This window comes from Pleurodeles waltl, chromosome 6, assembly GCF_031143425.1.
Source record: "Pleurodeles waltl isolate 20211129_DDA chromosome 6, aPleWal1.hap1.20221129, whole genome shotgun sequence".
Taxonomy (NCBI): Eukaryota; Metazoa; Chordata; class Amphibia; order Caudata; family Salamandridae; genus Pleurodeles; species Pleurodeles waltl.
In genome coordinates this window covers 220,891,090-220,910,469 of record NC_090445.1, presented here as the reverse complement: position 1 = coordinate 220,910,469, position 19,380 = coordinate 220,891,090, and the positions used below count along the sequence as shown (strand labels likewise).

The following is a 19,380-nucleotide window of genomic DNA, read 5'->3' as shown; positions in this document are numbered from 1 at the left end:
GGTCTCTTGCACCTCAGCGGACCACCCATTTACGAGACTTATTAACCTCACACTCCTATCTCCACTGGAGATTCCTGCCTTTCTGGCCCAACAATATCCTGATGAGGACCAATATGTGGAGTATGCGGAAGGTTCTTATGACCAGCGTATGGAAAAGCGCCTAGTGGAGGTTTTAGAATTCCATGTTCAAGAGTCTGTTAATAAAGCACTGATCAGAGTCCTTCGACCTTTTGCTCAACCTATAATCAATTTTGGCAGACGCAAAAATCCACCCCCTCCCAACCCCCCCTCCTTAGAGGTTAATCTAGCAGAGCCTGGCTCCTTCCAGACCTCCGCTAAGACCTACTATGCCAGCTGATGTAGAAGAAATACCAATGTCTCCGGCTCAACTACTTTCTACCCCTCATGCAGCAGGGGAGGCAAAGGCTGCTTCAAAAGGGACTATGTCAGAAGAGTACGATTCAGTCAGGACACCTCTTATTCAGGTAACAATCATTCCTTGCGGGGAATTAGTCTAGGGGCTCTAGTGGGCAGAGTGGGTTTGTTCAAACACAACTGGCATCAGATTATCCAAGATGCTTGGATCCTGAAAACGGTGTTAGGGTATCATCAGAAGTTTTATGCAATCCCCTTTCAAGTTTCCCCTCCTCCTCCCCCACTCCATTTTTCCCAACAAGAGAGTCTCTTCATTGCTAAAGAGATAGCATCCCTTCTCCAAAAAAAAGAAACAGAGGCTTCATAAGCACAATCTTTCTCCTTCAGAAAAAAGGCAGGGGCTCTTACCTGGTTCTCAATCTCCACCAATTCAATTCTCTGATTGTTTACAGACATTTCACGATGGAGGGAATCCACCTCTTAAGAGACTTGTTACAGGAAGGGAATTGAATGGTACACCTAGACCCGAAGGACACATATTTGACAATTCCAATGTTTGCTCCCCATCAGAAATGTCTTCAATTTGTTTGGCGCGAGCAGTGTTACGAGCTTTTGGCTCTACCTTTCAGTCTTTCCTCAGCCCCTTGGTGTTTCACCAAGGTGATGCATCCAGTAGTGCAATGGCTCAGTGAGAAAGGTGTTCATGTGATCGTCTACTTAGATTATATTCTTATCATGGCTCAACAGAGTCAAACAGTTCTGTACAGTCCAACTCCTTCAGGATTTAGGTGTTTTCATAAATAACGAAAAATCCCATCCAACTCCAACCCAAAACATGGATTTTGTGGGTTTTCAGACAGACTCGGTGTCAGCTCAAATCAAACTCCCCCTGAAAAAAAGACTGTCCATCAAGAAAGAGTTGAAGGCATTGTTTGCTCCCTTCATTTCCTTGAGGGTACTTGCCCGATTAGCAGGCCTCCCAGATTCCTCTATTCAGGCAATCTTTCCGGACTCGCTCCATTATCAAGCCCCCAGTCTCTAAAAATTCTTCATCTACGCAAGGGTCTTTCCTATGCAGAACAGATATCTTTGTCTCAGGAAGCCAGGACTGAGATTTCTTGATGGTTGACTCACATGGACGCTTGGAACGGGAAGGCAATTTTCGCCTCAGTCCTCCTCAGTCCTCAGTCCTCCTCAGTTTCGGAGGTGATCATGGGGTCGGATGTCAGCAGATGGGGCTGGGGTGCGAGATGTTGACCACTAAAGACTGAAGGCAGATGGTCAGAGGAGGAACCCAAGTACCATATCAATTTCTAGGCGCTACTTGAGGGCTCCTTTGCGGTAAAAACTATTCCCCTCTCAAGACAAAGTGTTGCATTCTTCTTTGAATGTACAATACTTCAGCGGTGAGATATATCAACAAACTGGGAGGAACTCTGTCTCGGTTTCTAGCAGATATAGCAAAGGATTTCAGGCATAACTAAGTCGTCAGATTTCAGTGACAGCGTAATACATTCATGGCAGAGTGAACATGATAGCTGATTGGACCTCTCGATTCCTTCAAGATTCCAGAGACTGGAAAGTTCAGCCCAGGGTTTTTTAGTTTCTGAGTCAATTATGGCGTCCTTGCCCCTTGCCAGATAAATCTATTTGTATCATGGGTTGATTCTCATCTCTGGTTTCACAGCTGGAGGTCGGACCCTCTAGTGGTGGGTTCCGATGCTTTCCTCCAGGCTTGGACGGAGGGCCTGATGTATGCCATTCCCCCATTTGCCATGATTCAGAGTCCTCTCACACATCCGACAACAGTTAGCAGAATTGATTTTGGTGACCCCGTATTAGAAAGCACAATCTTGGTTTCCAGTGGTGATAACCCTATGCTGTGCACCTTTGATTCGGATTCCGTCTTTCCCAGACCTTCTTCTGGACCTGATGTGTTCTCCTCATACCTTACTTCTGGTGGACCAATTATTCCTCATGACTTGGTGAGTTTTGGGAGATGTGAACATATCCCAGACATTTCAGACCAAATTAAGTTCTTCCTTTCCCAATCCTGTGCCTGTAGTATGCATAAACAGTATACATCAGCCTGGAAAAGATGGGCTGGTTGGTGCAATCAACGGAGTGTGGATCCCTTGGGAACCACTGTGCAAATTATGGCAATTTTTTTGTCCTATTTAGCCGCTCAAGGTTTGCCCTGTAGAACAGTCAATTTTCGATCAGCCATTTCTGCAACCCATCCTCAGATGGATGGTAAACCAGTAGGTGAACATCCCACGATATGTAAATTATTGCATGGTGTAAGCATGGTTTGTCCCCCAACTCCCAAACACTCAGTACTTTGGGATGTTGATGTGGTTTTAAAATTCCTACAAGCTTAGCCTTCTATAGATCTCTCCAGAAAACAATTGTCTGCCAAACTGACACTTTTACTTTGTTTCATTTCTTGTCGGAGAGGGTTGGACATCAAAGCACTGGATATAACCTGTAGAGTAATTACTCCCAAAGGAGTCTCTTTCCGTATTTCCAAATGTACTAAAACTAATACGAAATGCATAGGTTATCGAAGTTTTCCGAACAATTCAAAATTGTGTGTTGTCATATGTATCAAAGTGTATGAAGATGTTACACATGAATTGCGTAAAGATCAGGCTGACCAATTATTAGTGTCTCTCCAGAAGCCGCTCAGTCCAGTGTCTCCGACGACCTTAGTGCACTGGGTCCGATGGCTTTTAGGAGAAGCTGATATTACGATGATTCTTTCTTTTTTCAGATAAAAAGCCTTCTTAAATGTTGGGGATTTTTCAGCTAATGCTCTAGAGAAGCGAAATGGCATTTGTATCTGTAAGCCAACAATCATGGTGCCAGTCACGCAATTCTTCACTGGATGTGAGCAATTCAGGATCGTCCAGAGTTTGCAGTTGCAAATTGAATTGGACGTTATTGGTTCAGTTGTTTTTTCTATTAAGTTTCGAACTGATGACTCTTCTATTCGCAAAGAAAGAGGAAGGACTGTTTCAGTTCGACTATATACAGGTGGATGGGACCTGATTGGTGGGTCATAGAGAGGATGGACTGGACTCACAGGAAATGTAGTGTTTGTTTTTACTTGTGTTATTGGCTGCTGTGTTTATGCAGTAAAGGAAAGAGAAGCATAATCCTGTCCTCCGTGCCCTTAACAGAATTGAACATTCTTGACGCGAATGCTAGAATGTTTTTACTCTACGCATGGCTCTCCTTGCGGAGCACATTCTCTAGGTAGCTCCAGCGTAAGGAGTGTACACGCAGACTCTAGGGATGAATAGAAAGTCGAGAGAGTAGGCTGTGTGCAGAAGGAGGAGAATATATGCAGCGCCCACGCTTACACATTACTTCACAATTACTGCTGCTCTCCTTCCTGCCCACAGGCTTGGAATGTGTAGAAAGCAAGAGAAAGTGAAGGCTTACAGGGGGAGGCCGGGGGTGGGGGATAAAACTGAAGGAAAACTGAGGCCCAGAGATGTTCATGGCGAAAGATGAGAAACATGCAGAGGGCAACTAAACTGGGTGGGAGCGAGGTGGGGGGGGGGGGGGGGAGGGGTGCGGGCGCCGGAGGAAACTGATTGGAGAATTGCCAGAGGCAGAGAGAGGCCTTATGGTGAAAACAATATAGATGGAGGGTGTACTGATTGAGCAGGGTTGGGGAGACAGAAAACACAATCTAAGGGAAACATTAACTAAGTCATTAAAGAGAATCTACAGTAAAATAGTTCAAAAGATCACTCGGGTGAACTATTCCCCTTGTACAGAAGGCAAATTTGTAACTGGGTGCAGAAAAAAACGACCTGATACCATCTGCAAATAGTATTTTCGCTTTTTTTTTTTTTTTTTTTAACTCGGATTGTGCACGGCATTCGGAATGAGGCCACATGTGCTTTACATCTAGAACTGAAGAGAAAGAACAGCACTTTTCACAACTAAAAACAAGAACAAATTTATATTAACAAAGGCTGGTGTCCAGTTGAAGACTTTGGTTTTAGATGTAACGTCTTCAAGTATATTTTATTTGCACTATATTGCGGGTCAAAAGTGAAAGGATGTCAACAGTCAACTCGTGGCGAACAGGAGTTTGGTGGTTTCTGGCCAGTCTTCCAGCTGTGATTGTGTAGTTGGAATTAGGGTGGTTAGAAAGCTAACCTCCCTCGAGGCTAGCCTAGAGGCTGGGATTGTGCAGCTGGAGTTAGGTTAGAAGGCTAGAAGGCTAACCTCACTAGAGGCTGGGATTGTGAAGCTGGAGTTAGGTTAGAAGGCTAGAAGGCTAACCTCACTAGAGGCTGGGATTGTGAAGCTGGAGTTAGGTTAGAAGGGATTTAGAAGGCTAAACTAACCGAGAGGGGGGAGATGAATATGTTCAGTTCTATTTTAAACGAGGGACATTTGTACATTCCTGCACAAAAAATAATGAATAACCAACATAACAGAAAAAAGCACCGCTCCTTTTAACCCTACTGGCTTCCATTGTGTCTATGAGTCTCTGCCAAACAAAATGTCAGTAGCAAATAAATAATTTCCAAGTCTGTCAACGAGAACACAAAGCTGTAAAACGCACTAACTACAGAAGGCGAATGTATTATCATTCAGTATTCCAGAAGCATTTAAACTCAATTACTTCTCCCATGGCAGAAGGGCAATATAGGCTACAAGAGATGGTATATTACGGTATTTTATTTGCTGGTGTTTTATTTCCTAGTATTTCATCATTGCCTTGCCCGTCCTTTCACACTTTGACAGAACAGGCCTGGAAGGCACAACACTGGAAGCTTATTACTGCCAGCTGCACTGGTTTGCTCACTGTGACGTCAAGAATTTGAGAGGACCTTGGTTTCAAAGGCGCAACAAAGGAGTAGGTAGAGATACTTGGACCTTTACCCTTCAACCTACCTATTCACCTCTACAGTTTTCAGTATTTAAGGAACTGTCATCCCATTGGGTATCAGCACGTCAAATAGCAGGATCATCGGTCTCTCTGCCAATCACCATTACCGTCAACAACAAGGCAGAAAAACACAGACCATCTCTCCTCGCTTCAGCTGCAGGCTACCACTTACCGGTGTATGTGTGGCATTCCCTTCATGGTCGAAGTGCCGCTCAACGTAATGTGAGGACAGCAAATGGCTGTGGAGAAAGAAAGAAATTGGCTTCAGAAACAATACATGGTTGGAACTGATTGTCACTTCTGCCTAAAAAAGACCAGGAAATCCCACCAGTCCCAATTTAATGGATATACCACAACAGTTTCAGCTAGGATACAACACAAACTATTAAAACAATAAATCCATTCCATGTTTTTGTTAATATTGTACTAAAGTCATACCTACGATCTTACATTTTGATACTTGGATTTTATTGGAAAAAAAAGTAATGTGAGAGTAAATGCTATATTGATTTATTGTTTTGATATTTAGGTTGATGGTGTTTGTGTGGTATCTTCCCTGAAAATGTGGCAATATGGACTTCAGAAACAATTTAATCATGTGGATGTTGCCAGAATTAGTACTACAAATGTGTCCTTTATAAATCCAAATGAAAGCTCTCTCCTGTTTTCCGCAAAGTATTTGTTCTGGTTTACAACTGAGTTAACACCATAATGGGTTCGCGGGATAAGAGCAGTGCTTAATTTGAACCTTTAGCTTCCGGTGCGGGGTACCGGTACTTTATTTTTGAGGGCCGACACTTATTTTAGTGCATCACGCGTTTACTGCGAGCAAAAGCCTCATATGGGAAAGACGGAGGAAGACAGAAACGAAAAAGCTTCACAAAGGAAGAAAACAGAAAGCTGAAAAGAAGTGAGCTGAAGGGGCAGGGAGTGGCTGTAAACTGATTAAAGAGGACCGAGATGGCTTCATGTTTACACTGCCTCAGTATTCTGTGCTCGCACATTTAATTGCATAACCCGCGTGTTTCACGGTAAATTTTTAATTTACAATTTAAGCGCTGTATAAGAGGAACATTCTCCTAGATTTATAAGGTGGAAAGTTCTCAAAAACGTGACGGAAGTTTACTGAATTGTAATGGCTGGATGTTTTTTTAATCAATTTTTGAAGTTTGATCAATTCTAGAAGTGATTCAGAACTGCCGTAATTTTCTGAAAAACACTAGGAAGACGTGTACGTTTTAGAACAATTAGTTGGTGGCCCAGTGCCTAGAAGCTGGCAAATCGCTCTTAGAAAGGTCGCTACGAAGGAAACGGAGCCTTTGACACTCATCAGTAGCAGAAACCTAAAAGAAGTACCCGGATGAATTATTGAATCTTCTGAGACGATCACATAGTAAAGAGATCATTCTCTGCTGTTTTATGCTCAAGCTCCCAAACACCCACTACGCTAGTACAGCAGCGCTCTATAAAAATGCAACGTAAAACTTGCAGATTCAGGCTTTGTGGTGGCCCGAAAGGCAGAACCCCACTGCACGATTGAGGGGGTTTTAGTGACACTATTTAAGGCAGAGCTAACAAACGTAGATTTCCTGAAGGTGCCTAGAACATCCTTCAGTTAATCCACATACTTTGTAAAGTGCTTTTTTAAAGCACTGCAGCACAGTGCAAGGCCTATGCAGGTTCCAAAGAGTATAGGCTGAATGAGTACACAGACGCCACAGTTCTCTCTGTTGGGAAGTTCGTGAGGTACAGTTGTTCGTAGTCAATTTCAAGGTTCATGGTATTGTTGGGACACACACTAGTGCTGGGTAAACTAATATTAGGGGAGAGAGGCTGATATCTGAACAGGCTGAGCACAGAACAAGGGTATGGGGAGTCATTGGCTGGTTGGTGGTGCCATAGGAGTTTATAGAGGATCATGCCGCCCCATTCTCCAGAGAAGACTGGTAAGCAGTATCATTTATTCTCTAGCCAATATGGCTAGTCTGGAGTCTAGCAACAAAGACAGAAAGGACAGCAAGGTTCCAGCACCAAGAGCACCCACTATAGGCAAACAGAAGGATGCAGAACCAGCAGGGTTAGTCAAGAACATGGGTGAGAGTGAAGTTCTTGTCTGGCATGTAACAGACCTATCTCCATACCTATTGGTATTCCAGAGTAACCAGCATATATGGAAATCTCCCATGTTCTCTATACACCAGTGGATACAGTCAACTTCCGTAATGCAGCATTCACGCTCTTTCAGTCAAAGTCGATTCTATGTGGCCGACATGCACCAACACTGAAGCTGCTAGAAAGAGTACTGCATGAGAAGTTACTGTAGTGTTAGAGTGCACTAAAACCATTTAGGGAGTTTCTAGGCGCAGGGGTTGTTCTGAGCAGAATGTAACTGTATGGTAATGGAGCATCTGAAACTAAGTCTGGCGAAAGAGCCAAAAACAGCCAGACTAATCAGCTAGGGTCACAGAGACCCACAATAGATACTACCCTTTTTCCAAGGGCGTAACCAGTACCATTACTCCTGAAGAGGGGAGCTTCTAGTTGGATACCTCAGCAGCTCTCTCCCAGTGAACAACCTCCTGCACCAGAAGAGAGATAGGCTCGATGACCGAGGAGAAGTCCCTGGAGCATCGACCTTTGAGTCAGTGGAGTGAATTGATAGTGGATTCGCTCAATTGCCCCAAAGAAGGGAACTGTGGGCCCTCTCTCCATGCAAGGAGACACCAAGACACACAGAAAGAGAAACTAGCTTGATCCCATAGGAAAGTGGGGCTCAGGACCTCTGCACTCAGACAGGCATAGGCACTAGACCTGATGGTGCAATGGAGTCTCTGAAGTGAGGGACAGTTGGTCCCTGAAGTGCCTCAGCTCCCAGACGCTTAGTGTTCCGTGACTTGTACGTGGAGAACTGGATTCAGCTGAAGCAAATAGTCACTACGCGGTCATACAATCAGGCACATGCACCTGCCCCAGAGCGACTTGCACCATGAGGCTTAGGGCCAGTAAGGCTGACCTAACTGCAGCAAGAGCAGGATATCTGCACATCGTGCCTAGTGCCTAGCTGATAGGAAGGTTCCTCTACTGCGCTGTGTCCAAGCCCCTCTAGCTGCTTGATGATGTCTGTTCGGGATGATAAAATTCATTTTCTCCAGTGTGACAAGGCTAACGTTACTCTGCATGCATCCCAGATGATTCCAGCAGGATTCTGTATCAATACCAGGACACAGCACAGGTTTGCAGGCGAGGCAGAGGAATTATACAGGTCAGATACTGCAAGAAGGGGGAACAGAGGAGGCACAATGCACAAGGTTGAAAGTGAGCCATACTTGTATAAGCTGTCCGCAGCTGAAGACAGAGTTGAGAGTGAACACAACAGTTCATAAAAAAAAATGAGTGTATGTGTTAGAAATTGGGTCTCTAGTTGACAGAGGTATGTACCCTGTCCAAGTAGGGACCACATTCCTAGTCAGGGTAAGTCACAACACAACCTAAAATATCCTGTGCTCACCCTCCTGTAGCTTGGCACAGAGCAGGTAGGCTTAACTTAGAAGGCAATGTGTAAAATATTTGTGCAATATCTCATACAGTACCACAGTGAAAACACCACAAAAAGTACTCCACGCCAATTTAGGGCAATAGATATTATTTATCTGAATAAAACAAGACCAAAACAACAAAAATCCAATATGCACAAGTCAGGGTATCACCTTTTAGTGGTCTGGGCTCTACTGGCTCCATGACCCATACTTTCAGGCCAGGCTGAAACTCTACCAGAGTAGTCTTCTGGTCATACTAGCATTTCATTACCTCCTGACGGGCCTTGAGTTTGCCCTTGCCCTTTTTTCAGAAGCTGTGCATTTAGTTCCGGATGGGCAACATGTAGCTGACCACATCGAGTGGCCATAGAGGAGCTCAAATGGACTAAACCCTACTCTTTTCTATGGTACCTCCCTGTAGGCAAAAAGAAGACATGGCAAGAGGATGTCCCACTTACACCTCATGGCTTCTGGTAGGCCTGCAATCATGCCCTTCAAGGTCTTGTTGAACCTCTCAACTAGACCACTGGTTAGGGGGTGATAGGGTGTGGTGAATGTATAAATTACACCACACGCATCCTACATGGACTTCATGTACGCAGACATGAAGTTAGTGCCTCAGTCAGACACTATCTCTTTGGGAAATCCCACACGGGTAAAGATCCAATCAGAGTAATGATCACAACAGGTGCAGTCACCGTCCTCAGAGGGACTGCCTCTGGGTAATATGTGACATCCCAAGACAGCCCTGTTACCTACAGTTGTCTTGGGGTCCAATGGACCAATGACTTTGATGCCCACCCCTTCAAAGGGGATGCCAATGGCGGGAAGTAGGATCAGGGGAGCTTTCAGCTTTTGTCCTGACTTTTCACTGGCCTGGCAGGTGTCACAGGCCCTCAGTGTGTATCTGAGGTGGTCTTCATTCTGGGACAATAAAAGTGGGCAGCAAGCCTGGCAAATGTCTTGTTGTGCTCTAAATGTCTTGTAAGGGGCATGTCACGAGCCACACCCAGTAGGAAGGCCCGGTAACACTGGGTGACAACCAGAGCACAGGCTGCCCAGTACCCAGAGCCTTAGGTTCACTGTAGAGATCATCATTCTTCTAGTAGATTAGGTGATCCCCAGCCCGTTGCCTCAAGCCCTCAAGAGTGGGACACTCTCTGCGCTTTGCAGAATTCCTACCTGGTGGGCCCACCCACAACTTGCCAGCCAGCAATCTCAGTTAGGTCACCTAGGATGGCAATGTTCTCCCTGGTTGGCTCAGGGGCCTCCTCCTCAGGAACCCAGTCAACCTCAACCATGGATTTTCAGGGACTGGTTTCCTCCTCCCCTTGCCCCTCTCCTTGGCAGCTGTGTGCCAGGGTCCAGAAGGCCTTGACTTCCCTCCCTGGCAGCCATGGACCGTGTAGTCATACAGACCCACTCAGGCAATCCAGTCATCTCCAAGTGAGACCTGAGCCCTACCTCTCACCAGGTAGTGTGCTTCAGGTCACTGCCTAACAGGCAATCCACAGGCATGGCAGGGCTCACAGCAACTTTCAGAGTACCAGAGATCCACCCACCCCCCCCAACACTCAAAGCGAATCAGAGCCACCGGTAGATGGCTTTCATGAGTCTCAGAGACTATGACTTGGTGGAATGTGTTTAATAGGACCTGCTGACGCCAGCTTACACTTTACAGCTGTCATGCTGGCTCCTGTGTCATCGCCGACATGATCAGCACCCAGGTCCTTGCCTCCACAGACCACATTCTCCTCGGCGACTTGAACTTTCACCTCGAGAACACCAACGACAGGAACTCCACTGCTCTGATCGACAACCTCTCCAACCTCGGTCTCAAACAACTGGTCACAAAACCCACCCACTCCACCGGCCACACATTCGACACCGTCTTCTCCACCAGCAGCCACGTCACCTGCAGCCACACCACCAAACTCCACTGGACCGACCACCGCTGCGTCCACTTCTCCTTCCAGAAACCCGCCACTCACCACCGCCCACAACAGATCCCCCGCTGCAGCTGGAGCAGGATCTTGGAAGACCAAGTGATCTCCAACCTCGGCCGGGCCCCACCACCCAACACCTCCAACCCCAACACAGCCGCCCTCAACCTCAGACACTGGTTAGATGACTGCGCCAACACCCTCGCCCCGCTCAGGAAATCCTCCAACAACCACACCAGCACCAAGGCCATCTGGTTCACCACCGACCTTCAGACCTTCAAACGGGAATGCCGGTAAATCGAGAAGAAGTGGCGCCAAACACCAACAGAGAGCAACCACGCAGCCCTCAAGAAAGCCATTCGCAAGCATCACCAGCTCATCCGGACCACCAAAAGATCCTTCTACAAAGATTGCATCGACAGCAAAGCTCACGACTGCAAAGAGCTCTTCAGCATCGTCAAAGAACTCGCCAACCCCAGGTCATGCTCCACGCCCCCCTCCATCGCAAGACCTCTGCGACTCCCTTGCCACCTTCTTCCATCGCAAGATCACAGAAATCCATGACAGCTTCAAATCCTCGCCCCCCCACGACCACCACCAACCCCAATGCACCCAATCACACCAACCTCCTGCTCTCCTGGACCCACATCAACGACGAGGACACCGCTAAAACCATGAGCACCATCCACTCCGGATCTCCCTCCGACCCCTGCCCCCACCATGTCTTCAACAAAATGAGCCCCATCATCGCCCCCCAACTCCGCATGATCATCAACAGCTCCTTCGAGACCGCCACATTCCTGGACAGCTGGAAGGACGCCGAAGTCAACGCCCTACTAAAAAAAAAACAAAGATGACTGTAGTATTTCCTTTCCTTTTCTATAATGTTTATTAGTTTTAGTCTTATTTCCTTTCTGTTGTAATATTGTATCTTTGATAGTGCTATTATGGTATGTTCCTGCCCTCCCTTTTGTGGGCTCTCTTGGCTTTTGCCGGAACACTGGTGTGAGGTTTCACTTGGCAGTTGGTGAAGAGAGCCTTCTCCTGGTGTGGGTGAAGTTTCTGTATCCTGCTATCTTATACTGAAATAAAGCTTTTGGAAGACGTTTCTACCATGTTCTGGTCTGGAAATATGTAATTGCCTGCACAATATTTCCCTTCATCTCCACACTGACCCCGAAAACCTCAAGAATTACCGACCCATCTCCCTCCTTCCCTTTTCAGCGAAGATCATTGAGAAAATCATCAACGGCCAACTGACCCGCTTCCTAGAGGACAACACCACACTGGACATCTCCCAATCCGGATTCCATAGGAACCACAGCACCAAGACTGCCCTCATCGTCGCAACCAACATCAGGTCTATGCTCGACAAAGGCGAAACCGCAGCCCTCATCCTCCTAAACCTCTCGGCTGCCTTTGACACTCTCTGCCACCACACCCTATGCACTCGCCTCTACGACGCTGGAATCCGCCACAAGGCCCTGCACTAGATCACATCCTTCCTCTCCGACAGAACTCAGAGAGTCCGCCTCCCGCCCTTCCTGTCGGAAGCCACCAAGACCATCTGCGGCATTCCCCAAGGGTCTTCCCTCAGCCCAACTCTTTTTAACATCTACATGGCACCGCTCGCCAACATCGTCCGGTCCCACAACCTCAACATCGTCTCCTATGCCGACGACACCCAGCTGATCCTCTCACTCACCAAAGACCCCACAACGGCCAAAACCAACCTCCACGACGTACTACATGCCATCGCAAACTGGATGGAGAAGAGCCACCTCAAACTTAACTCGGAAAAGACAGAGATCCTCATCCTCATCCTCGTCTACAACCGCTCTGCATGGGATGACTTCTGGTGGCCAGCCACCCTAGGAACCGCACCTACACCCACCACCCACGCACGCAATCTAGGCTTCATCCTGGACTCATCGCTCACCATGACCCATCAAGTCAATGCTGTTTCATCTTCCTGCTTCAACACCCTCTGCATGCTTCGCAAGATCTTCAGATGGATACCCATCGAAACAAGAAGGACGGTCACCCACGTCCTCGTCAGCAGTAGACTGGACTACGGCAATGTGCTCTATGCAGGAACCGCAGCCAAGCTCCAGAAGAAACTTCAACGCATCCAGAACGCCTCCGCACGCCTCATCGTCAACATCCCACGCCGCGACCACATCTCAGCCCACCTCAGAGACCTACACTGGCTTCCAGTCACCAAGAGGATCACCTTCAAACTCCTCTTCCACGCCCACAAAGCTCTTCACAACACGGGCCCTGCCTACCTCAACGAGCAACTCACCTTCCATGACCCCACCCGCCAGCTCCGCTCCGCCAAGCTTGCCCTCGCCGCCGTCCCTCGCATCCATCGAACTACAGCCGGCGGCAGATCCTTTTCCCACCTCGCCGCCAAGACCTGGAACACCCTCCCCGTCCACCCACGACAGACCCAGGACCTCCTGACCTTCAGGAAACACCTCAAGACCTGGCTATTAGAGCATCCCCCCACTCCCCTTTTCAGCGCCTTGAGATCCTAGCGGGTGAGTAGTGTGCTTTACAAATGTTTGATTGATTTGAGTTCCAGTTCTTTTAGACTCAGTTCATAAGTGAGAAAAAGTTTCTTTTCTGCTAAGGCGCTTTCAACTTGCTTGGCTTCCCTCTCAGTCTCGATTTTTAATTTTGCCAACTGCAGCTGAAACTCTCTCTAGACTAGAGACACTGCTTCTTGCCCTTACACAAAGCACAAATCCAGGGGTGTCCAACTCAACTGCTGCTGGTATCCCCTTAGAAAAGCCATTCACAGGCTTCCCAACTCATCATTCTCTTCAGAGCGGGACTCTGCCCAGGCCCTCAACGCCATTTGAAACTCCACCTTTTTTGTGGCTCCATGGGTAGGTACCCCCATTCCTTTGCAAAAGCTTTCCAACTGGTTAACTGTGTACACCTCCAGCTTACCAGGTCAAACACCGTGCTTCACTTGTAGAACCAGCCAAAGATATGATGTATCGAAAACGCAAAGCGGGGAAAATTGCAGAAGAAGAAAAAAATCAAAATGGTCTTAAATGTGGGTAGGTAGTGTACACATAGCTATCGTATGGCACTGCACAAACACAAGTCCTATCCTTACCGCTGATCATCAATGTTAGAAATTGGGTCTCTAATTGCTAGAGGTATGTACCCTGTTCAAGTACGGACCACAATCCTAGTCAGGGTAAGTCACAACACAACCTGAATTATCCTGTGCTCACCCTCCTGTAGCTTGGCACAGAGCAGGTAGGTTTAATTTAGGAAGCAATGTGTAAAGTATTTGTGCAGTAACTCATACAGCAATCCAATATACACAAGTCAAGGTATCACTTTTTAGAGGTTTAAGTAAGTCTTAATTCGTAGGAATCAATGGATGGATCTCATTAGGACAAAGTACCTGGGATGCGTCAAAAATAAACACACTGTGGGCCGCAGAGGAGTTGAGGCATCTGAAAGTAAAGCGATGTATCAATTTCCTGCGCAGTGGAGGTGATGAGTCAATTCTTTCCTCGCAGGCAAGGTGATGCATCAATTTCTGAGCACGCAGCCTTTGTTCCTTACTGTGGTGTGGGGCTGGATGACAACCTGATGCACAGGGTCAATGTGTGGAAAATCCAAATGTGCTGTTATGATGAAACAGGCCTTTTCTCTCTTAGGTGAAGTCTTTGATGGCCTTGAGAATTCCTAACAGGAGGCAAGCTGGCAAGCCCTTGAAGATCACTTGTGGTGGGACTGCAAAGTCCTTCCAGCAGAGTCAGGGAGCAGCAGGGCAACAAGCAGAAGAGCAGCCCTTCCAGAAATGCAGTCCAGTTGAGTCCTTTGGGCAGCACAGCAGTCCTTCTGACAGAGTCCACTTGTAGGTCAAGAAGTGTCTGATTTTAGGGGTCACAGGCCCAGTATATATACCCAAATGTGCCTTTGAAGAGGGGGAAACTTCAGAGTAGTTTTTAAGTGCACCAGTTCCCCTTTCAACTCAGTCCTGTCTGCCAGGAGATCTGTGGGGGGTTATCAGTCCTTTGTGTGGTGTCAGGCCACTAGTCTTTGAAGTGTGATAGCCCCTCTACCCTTCCTGGCCAGGAAAACCCATCAGTATGCAGATTAATGCAGATGCAGCTGAGTGTCCTCTGTTATGGCTGTCTGGGTGGAATGGACAAGGGGAGCTGTCAACCAGCACAGATCAGACTTGAATTGGAGACAGGCTGTAAGGCACAGAGAGTAATAAGTGTAGGGAAATGCCAACTTTCTAAAAGTGGCATTTCTAAAATAGTAATGTTAAATCCAGCTTCACCAGTGAGCAGAATGCCTCACTACCATTCCAAACATACCAAACATGACAATGCCACTCCTTTCAGATCAGAAATTAGCACTGAAAAGTATATAAGGGAATTTCCAATGCTGGCCTGTGAGAGGAGCAGGCTTCATAATAGTGAAAAAATTGAGTTTTTCACTACCATGAACAGACCCTGTAAAACTTGCAAGTACATATCCTGCCTTTTACTTACATAGCACACTGCCCTATGGGCTACCTAGGGTTGACCTATATGTGATAAAAGGGGAGATACGGCTTGGCAAGTAGTTTCAAATGCCAAGTCGAAGCGGCCCGTAAAAATGGCGCAGTGAAATTTAGCACATTCCACTGTGCAATTTTTAGCTTCATTTTTAACGCCTGCTCACAGCAGGTGTTAATATGACGAACCCATTACCTTCAATGGTCCTCCCTTTAATTTTCAGGATTAGCGCCACCATTTATGGCGCTAATCCTGCAAAGTACCACAATAGCATCATAAATTCTGATGCTATTGTCTTAACGTGGACCATGGTGCACATTATTGGAAATACGTCGCACACATGGTGTCATTAGGGGGGCACAAGAAAAGTGGTGCATCACAGCTGATGCGCCACTTTCTTGTAAATCTGGCCCTCAGTGTCAAACTACCTTCATGATCTGGGTTGTACTGTGTTTTTATTTCAATTTTATTCAAGTACATCCAACCAACACTATTTCTTAAACACCGATTAGGGCCCCATTATTAATGCTTTCCCCCCTCAAGTTTAATACAACAAATATGGGTGTCAGCAGCGTAGTTCTAATAAATTAGCAGGAGGGAAAGGGGGAAGAGCTACGCTTTGGGACCAGACCTAGAGACAAGAAGTAACCCATTCGAAGAGGCTTGGAATGCCATGATGGCAGCATGAAAGACGGTGCAGGCCACAGAGTGGTCCAAAAGGATTAACGTCCCGGGACCATTACACGCCTCCTGTGAAAGACCATCTTAACAGAGATACAACTACAAAGTGCATGGTCCCTGCAGGTTGAAAACTTGTTACATAGCGCTGCTACCCCTAGTCCCTTAGAGGGTGTGCAATTGGCGTTTATCACAATATCATGCATGCAACATAATAAATGCTAGGACAACATTTGTGGGTATAATATGTCGCAAGTTTATTATTTACACAGGTTGGGTTAGCTTACGGGCGGTCCTGGTGTCGGAGAAGAGTTTCTTAAACATTGGCCGACACCCATCCTAAGAAAGCTAGAGGTGTTCCTTCTGGTGTTCTCTGCACCAACATGCTTAGCATCTTACAGCTCGTTCCTTTATTGTGGTTTACCACTTTAGCAATTTTGTCATGTTCCTGATAAGTCAGAGCGAGACCCCGGCCAGTCTCCACAGTTGCTCAGGATTCCAACTGTCCCTTGCGGGATTAAGGAGCGCCGTCGCGTCATCCCAGGCCCTGTGAGGTCACCCCTTAAAAGGACCTCCTGGCCTCACTCCTCCCTCCTCACACCTTTAGGGGCCATAAACAAGGGGTGGACCACCCTCCCCTAAGTAAGGAGGCCCTTCCTGGCCATTTGTCCCTCTAACAGGGGAGCGACGCTAGGGAGCTGTCCCCCCTATTGTCGCCCTACGTGGCCAGCTGCAGAGTCGTTTGTTTGCACAAGACCCTGGAGATATCGCACGGCAGCAGCAGAGCACTGGAGAGGGGCCTACATCTCTCCTGTGTACGAGGAATAGTCAGTTTTGCCACGGCTCTGGTACAGTAGGAGGAAGAAGAGAAGGGATCATAAAGTGGGACTGAGATACGTGTGGGTTTTAAATCCAGCAGAGATCCTTTCGTCCTGTGTTCTGAATCCAGAACCCTTCAGAGTCCCAGGCTATGGCCGCAGAGTGGGCAGGTGCAGGAGTGCATATAATCCGCGGGTTCAACTCCCTCTTCCTAGGCCCAGGGATGGAGTAAGTTTACGCTACAGCACCGGAGCCATCTTAATTACCAGAGCAACTGTGGGGGGGTGGGGAGGGGCAATGAAATATTAACAGGTATCAAGTGGGTATGCACAGGTTGCTACATGGGTGCACGGACTGCAGCACCTGGTGCACAGACGCCAGTCACAATGCTAAGACTGCAGCCACTGGTGCACAAACGGCAGCCACTGGTGCACGGACTGTAGCCACGGTGTACAGTTTGTAGTCCCAGTGCACAGACTGCAGCCACGATGCACGGACTGCAGCCACGGAGCAGTCCGCAGACACAGGAGTGCAGCCTGCAGCCCTGTGCTCAGACTGCCGCCACGATGAACAGACTGAAACCACGAGCACAGACTGCAGCCACGGCGCTCAGACTGCAGCCATTGTGCAGTCTGCAGGCACAGGCCACAGTCTGCAGGCACAGGCCACAGCCTGCAGCCCTGTGCTCAGACTGCAGCCCTGTGCTCAGACTGCAGCCACGGTGAACAGACTGCAACCTCGGAGCACAGGCTACAGCCACGGTGCTCATGATGCAGCCATGGTGCACATCCGGAGCCACAGGGCACAGAAGTCAGCCACTGGGCACAACCTGCAGCCTTGTGCTGAGACAGCAGCCACCGTGGCCAGACTGTAGCTACGGAGCACAGACTGCATCCACGGAACACAGACTGCAGCCACGGGGTACAGAATGCACCCAGAAACCACAGAGTGCGCCCACAACAGACTGATGGTGTTTACAAAGCACCGATTGCAGGGACAGAACAGTGGTTGTGTCTATAACGCGCAGGCTGCTCCCATAGCACACAGGCAGTGCTCACATAAACACGGACTGTAAGGGCTACAACATACCACACAGGCAGTTCCAACAATACATACACTGTGTCCAGTGTAAACATCACACCCACACTACACAAACTACTCGTACATAGGCATTAAATACAAAGATAATACAGACAAAAACCACACTGGGTCATAGCTACATCTATCTATTGGTCTGGGTGGGTGTAACTGATCTGAAACTATCTTCTAATATAAACAGAACACTAAGGCTCACAGTATGTGAAATGTGTGGTTATTTGTAAGAAAGCTGCAGTGTGCTGAATGTGTGTGTGTACACACGTGTACATAAACAGGCTGTAACAGAAGCCTTCATCTACACTGCACAACGCCAAGAGAGAAAGGACGAGGAGAGGAGACTTACTGGTTCAAATGGAGGTCCAGGGTGAAGGCCGAACCGAAGGCGTGGATAACGAAGCTCGCTTGCGCGAGGTGTACAGGCTGCAAGAAAAGACATAAAAGCGTGAAATTTACAGGTTGACTCCACAAACTGCAGTACCACTGGAGTGCACAACAGGGGGAGTGCGAGCAACGCAGAGGATGGAAGAGACTGACTGGTGGGGGAGAGCCACAGAGATGGAGTCACTGAGGCGTAGGCACAGGTGTGGTTAGAGCCAGGTGTCCGGTACATGGGTGGAAAACACACGGATGGCCCCAGGTGGGTGGTCGGGGGGGGGGGGGGGGGGGAGAGTTTGAAGTCACGGTGGAGTCATCGGTGCCGTGAGTCAGGGACGAGGCATAGGTGGAGTCATCTAGGCCGAGTACGGAAAGAAGGCTCTGGGCAAGGCTATCTGTGCCAGCCTAGAGGCTAGTTGTAAGGACAGGGTGGGCAGTTACAGGCGTATGGGGCATCGGAAGTGCGGTTATGGGCACTAGGCCATGTGTAATAGTGCACTCAGAGGGAGGTGCCCTGAGTTGTGGAAGGTTCATTCATAGAAGTTACAGCAAGGTGCAACGGTCGGGAAGAGTCGAGCACAGAGCTGTCAAACACAGAGCAAGCTATGCTATAAATCCTACAGGATCTTCCTCACACGGAATATGATAGAACACCGAACCACGTAAACTCACTGTACGACACAGTTATAAAATACACTTTAAAAAAAAAAACGTTCTCTTAGAGAGCACCAACTGAGATAGAACAGTGTCTCCTTTTTTAATAACACGTTTTAAATACCACTAGCTAGGTTATAGCCTCGCGGACAGCTCCCAGTTACACAGCCCCGCCTCAGGAGATGTGACCTCCTGGCTAGAGCAGTCTACTTTGGAACTTGGGAACCAGGTTCAAATTCCGGCCTCGACGCAAGGTCCTGTGATTCTGGGCAAATTGCTTAATCGCCGGTGCCTAAAAATGTGTAACATAGTCTGGTTTTCTCGTAATGAGCTCTGATTCCCTCAGCCTAAGTCCGCACTATATAAAACTGCAAAGAAAAAGACATAAAATCCACATGGAGCTCAGTCTTACACAGCCCAGTTAGGATAGGCCCATATGGAGCTCAGTT

The 19,380-nt window shown here is 47.7% G+C and overlaps 1 protein-coding gene across 3 annotated transcripts in view; it reads right to left on the bottom strand.

Moving 5' to 3' along the window:
• The window catches only part of ADAM11 (ADAM metallopeptidase domain 11), a 375,674-nt gene that overhangs the window by 277,805 nt on the left and 78,489 nt on the right, over positions 1-19,380 (bottom strand). For all 3 annotated transcript variants that reach the window (XM_069237932.1, XM_069237931.1, XM_069237933.1), the window contains exons 3-4: positions 18,246-18,322; positions 5,463-5,529 (exon numbers count right to left, since the gene is read on the bottom strand). In XM_069237932.1, the coding sequence (XP_069094033.1) occupies positions 5,463-5,529; positions 18,246-18,322 (144 nt within the window). The remainder of the gene's footprint in view (positions 1-5,462; positions 5,530-18,245; positions 18,323-19,380) is intronic.